Genomic DNA, 5260 nt, shown 5'->3' with positions numbered 1-5260 from the left:
GGGCAGGTGGGCCTGTGTTGCATAAGAAAGCAGGCTGAGCAGGGGCCAGGGGAGCTAGCCAGTAAACAGCATTCCTCCATGGCCTGTGCTCCAGCTTCTGCCTCCATGTTCTTGCCCTGAGTTCCTACCTTGGGCTCCCGGATGAACTGTGACCCAGGATATGTAAGCTAAATAAACCCTTTCCTCCCCAAGTTGGTAGTGGTCAGAGTATTTTGTCACAGCAATGAAGAGCAAACTAGGACAATACCTTAACTTTCCTGAACATTGTTAATGTCAGCATTCCTCCATGCTGCTGTTCTTTCTACCTCTAACAGTAGCACTTTTGTTTCCTTTGCTATACTTTCATCTTTGTTGGCCAGTTCTTTCTTCAGATTATTCATTTTAGTGAATCTCACACTGATTTGACACTGGAAAACAGAGGCAGCACAGATGCTTTGCTGTCTGTACATACAGTAACAGATGCACAGACTGGGAAGAGATGGTCTGATTCATTACTAATGATGCACATCTACTGTTGGAGTAATTGTGAACTGAAACGTCAAGAAGCAAAGTTTGTACCTTAGGCAGTTGCTTATATTTATAATAGAAACTCAAATGTTGTTGGAAGACGAATGTTAAGTCACCATAATTTATTGGAACCAAGGAAAGCAAAGCTTACCTGTATTATGGACATTGGGTTAAAGAAAATACAAGATTTTTAAAAAGAGAGTCACATTTTAAGTTAGTCATGTTGATTCATGCCTGTAATTCCAGCACTTTGGGAGGCAGAGGCAGGAGGATTGCTATGAGTTCAAAGCCAACCTGAGCCACATAGCAAGACACTGTCTCAGCCATTTCTCTATACCCCACCAGTACCAAAAAAAGGTTATATTTTATAGCCTAATGTGATGGCGCATGTTCTTAATCCCAGCACTCAGGAGGCAGAGGTAGAAGGATCACAGGTTTCAAAAAACCCAACAAGTAAAACAACAAAAAATACCCAGTTACATTTTAGGGCAGAGAAGGCAGAAGCAGGTAGAGCTCTGAGTTTGAGGCTTGCCTGATCTACATAGTGAGTTCTAGGCCAGCCATGGCTACCTAGTAAGACCCTGTCTCAAAAAAGGGTTGGGGGAGTTGGGGCTGAAGAGATGGCTCAGCATTTAAGTGCACTTAGAATTCTTCCAGAGGACCTCAGTTCAGTTTCCAGTGCCAATATGGCAGCTAACACCCATCCCTAACTCTAGTTAGTTCCAAGGGATTCAACACTCTCTTTGGCTTCCCCAGGTACCAGGCACATAGATGATACATTCACATGCAGGCAAAATACCTGTACACATGAAAGAAAAAAAAAATCTTAAAAAAAAAAAAAAAAAGGAAAGAAGGTGTCATGCTAAGGTCCAGTCATGCCCTTAGTGTTTTCTTTTATCTCTTCTGCTGCCTGGAAGGCAATTTGGCTTGTACTTCAGGCAACCTTATCAAGTTTTTGGTTACCGTATTTACTTTCTCCACCTTTCCTTTTTACTCCTTGTCTGTTTCTATGTTTTATTAACCTTATTTGTGTTCTCTATTGTAAAGTCACCTCAAAACATTTGGGGGAGGTAGGTTTAATGGTACATGCCTGTGATCTCAGCATTTGGAAAGTGGAGGCAGGAGGATCAGAAGTTCAAGATAGTCTTAACTACATAGTGAGTTTGAGGCCAGTTTGGGCTACATGAACTTTGTCTCAAATAGCCAGAAAAAAAAAAAATCAAAATACATGGGGGGAGAAATAAGGATTGTATTTTTTTTTTTTTGTCTTTTTTGAGACAGGGTCTCCTTGTAGCCCCAGCTGTCCTGGAACTCACTATGTAGACCAGGCTGGCCTCAAACTCACAAAGATCCACCTGCCTCTGCCTCCCAAGTGCTGGGATTAAACGTGTGTGCCACCACACCCAGCCCAGGACTGTATTTTTAACCTTAGAAATGATTAAGTTTGGGTTGTATGCTTGGACTAAAATACTAATAGCCTTGAACTGTTTTACAGCACTATGTAGGAGGGAATGCAGCTTTAATTGGACAGAAATTTGCTGCTGACTCGGATTTAAAGGTAGGTCAAATTTCCAAATTAAAACTTGAGCCTTTCAATTAGTGTTTCACTAATGTTAAGAGCAAGAATGGGCGTTGGTTCCTTGTTTCAGTCCGTGTATCACCTGCTGTGTTCCAGACCCCAGGAATATGATTAGAAGTCAGTGTATTAGTGGGAAGATAGTAGTAACTAATGCTTTCTGGGTGTTTACCATGTGCCTGTCATTGTCTTTATGGTTTATATAGATTTTTCAACAGCTTTTAAGGCTAGTTGATTCTGTTGATGGGACTGTCATTCTCCTTGCTATCTACATAGGAAGCTGGAGGCCTAGAAATGCTCACAACCAATATATACTGAAACTCAGATTCTAACCTAAACAGGCTGACCTGAAAGCCCATGTTCTGATGAAGTGTATCATATAACGGTTAAAAGCATGTGGACTGTGGAATCAGACTAAGGTTTAATATAAGTGATAAGAGAAAATGGAGTAGGCTGTGTTGGTGAGCCTGGATCCAGGGTATTGAAAAGTGAGAGCCACTAGGCGAAAGTGAGTGAAGGAGTGTCTTCAGGTCTTAAACCTTGTGATCTAAGTAGAATATCAAAGGATTGTTGTAGCTAGGCGTGATATACACACCTGTAATCCCAGGAGGGAGAAGAATCACAAGTTCCAGGCCAGTGTGGGGTACATAGTGAAACTGTCTCAAAAACCTCCCAAATAAATGTGTGTGATGGCTGTGTTTGAAATAACATCTGAGTGAGTAGTGGAATAGATCTATAGATCTTGGGGGAGGCCAGCATGGAGGGTATTGCTATTATACTGAAAAATAATTAAGATTGGATTAGAGCTTCCAAAAGAGGAAAAATGTGTCTAAAACCGAAGTGATGAACAAAGACAAGAGAGAAATTTTAACAAAGATGATTCCAGGTTAACTAAACTTGGAGTGCAGAATGGGCATGCCTGCTGACAGCAGAGAAGGTTGCTGTGAGCACTGTTCTTGCTTGTGTCTAGAAACTGAAAATTTTTGGGGATAGAATCAAAAGCCAGAGGTGACCTCAAAAATACCACTATCTGATTAACAATTTCAGGGGAACACTTATATGTAGCAATGACACATATGCCAGGAGGTAGACATGCTTTAAATTTAGAAAGTGTATTGAAGTGTCAACAATTACATTTTTGGTGGTTCATTTTGTTTTTAACATTTTATTTATTTTTATTTTATGTCTATGAGTGTATTGTCTGCATGTATGTAAGTACACCTGTATCATGCAATGCCCAAGGTCAGAAAAAGGCATTGGATCTCCTGGAACTGGAGTTAGGGATGATTGTTAGCCATCATGTGGGTGCTGAGACCTGAACCCAGGTCCTCTGCAAGAGCAGCCAGTGCTCTTAACCACTGAGCCATCTCTCCAGCCCCAACATTTACATTGTTACAAGAGTTAAAGTGGACTATTAAGAGTGGAGGGTTGGAGAGATGGCTCAGAAGTTTAAGAGCACTTGCTGCTTTTCCAGAGGCCCAAGTGCAATTCCCAGCACTCATGTTGGGCTGCTCACAACTACTTGTAACTCCAGCTCCAAGATCTGACACCCTCTTCTAGTCTCTGGAGGCGGGTATGTGCACACATACGACATTCACTTACACACATACACATAAAATAATTTTTTTAATTTTTAAAAAATTTACGTTTTTATTTTATGTATATGAGTGATTGCCTGCATGTAGGTGGGTGCACCTGTATCATGCAATGCCCCAAGAAGTCAGAAGAGGGCATAAGATCCCCTGGAACTGGGATTACAGATGATTATTAGCTGCCATGTGGATGCTGGGAATTGAACCCAGGTCCTCTGCAGGAGTAGCCAGTGCTCTTAACCACTGAGCCACCTCTCCAGCCCCACACATAAAATAATTTTAAAAAAGCAGAAAATCCATGTTTTTATATCATTATCTTCAGACAGTAATAAACTTAGAAACAGAATATTGGAAAGTCGAGTGCTGAGGAAAGGATTCAGTGGGTAATGACACTTGTCACTAAGCCTGATGACCTGAGTTGGTTCCCTGGAACCCACATGATGGGAGAACTGACTCTGAAAGATTATCCTCTGACCTCCACATGCTGTAGCATGTCATGTGCACATGCACACACACACGGTAAATTAAATATTTAAAATTTTTCTTTTATTTTAGAAAGTCCAGGGCTGACCTTTGGAAGTGCTACTAGCTAATGGAGGAAGAAACAAGATGAATCGTGAGCTTTTCAGAGAGTGTCCAGGTCCTTTCTATCAGAATCCCACAAGTTTTCAAGGCTTCCTAAGACCCACCCTCCAGATCCTGAGAAATCATTCCAGACTCTGGCAAGCACTGCCTGTAGCTCCCTTCTCTTTCTCAGCAGCCACACCCATTCTGCACTGCTCAAGTTAAGTGAGTCTGGAATCATCTTTAGATAGATAAACTTTTCCTCTTTTGAATGCTCTAATCCAAACCTTAGTCATTTTTATAGTATAACAGCAGTAACCTCCAACTGGCCTCCCCCATTCTACTCATTGCAAAAGAAAACTACTTACTCAGATGGCATTTTAAACCTCTCATACTGACCTCTTTTAAGACCAGTGTTTGGTCTCTGTCTTTATAGAAGCTGACCTAGGACCAGTCTGATTAGAAGGCATTGTAATAAAACAAGTCTGGCCTTAAAAAAAAAAGTCAAGTCTCTTGCTTAGTCCTCACAGCAATCCAGTGTTTATGATTTTCATAAGAGATCCAGAGAGGCTAAGTAAGGTGCCCAGGGTCCCCTAAATTAGAAACCAGCAGAGCCAGTGCTGTATTCTGCCATCACTATCATCCTATACTGCTCTCAGAAATTTGGTTTTTCTGCCCAAATATATCCCAGTGTGGACCAAGTATCTGAAAACTAGCAGAGAGTAAGAGCTAGATATTGGAACTGGACAGATGACTCTGTGGTTCAGAGCACTTGCTGCCTTTGCAGAGAACCCTAATTTGGTTCCCAGAACCCACATAGAGGTATACAACTGCAACTCCAATTTCAGGGTATCTAACACCCTCTTCTGGCCTCTGTGGGCATTGCACACATGTTGTGCATATACATACATGCACGTACTGATACATGTAAAATAAGTCTTGGGGGCAGGTGGCAGAAATGTTTGGCATTTAATTTTATTTTTACAAATAAGTCTTTTAAAAAAAACCTATGTTTTCCAGA

The 5260-nt window shown here is 41.3% G+C and overlaps 1 protein-coding gene across 2 annotated transcripts in view; it reads left to right on the top strand.

Moving 5' to 3' along the window:
- The window catches only part of Adpgk (ADP dependent glucokinase), a 34303-nt gene that overhangs the window by 13217 nt on the left and 15826 nt on the right, over positions 1–5260 (top strand). For both annotated transcript variants that reach the window (XM_008836446.3, XM_008836444.3), the window contains exon 3: positions 2003–2065. In XM_008836446.3, coding sequence (XP_008834668.1) covers positions 2003–2065 — 63 coding nt within the window. The remainder of the gene's footprint in view (positions 1–2002; positions 2066–5260) is intronic.

The sequence above is a fragment of the Nannospalax galili genome, unplaced genomic scaffold, assembly GCF_000622305.1.
Source record: "Nannospalax galili isolate Female #2095 unplaced genomic scaffold, S.galili_v1.0 scaffold54, whole genome shotgun sequence".
NCBI lineage: Eukaryota > Metazoa > Chordata > Mammalia > Rodentia > Spalacidae > Nannospalax > Nannospalax galili.
Note: the sequence above shows the minus strand (reverse complement) of the source record. Positions and strands in the feature narration are given on the sequence as shown.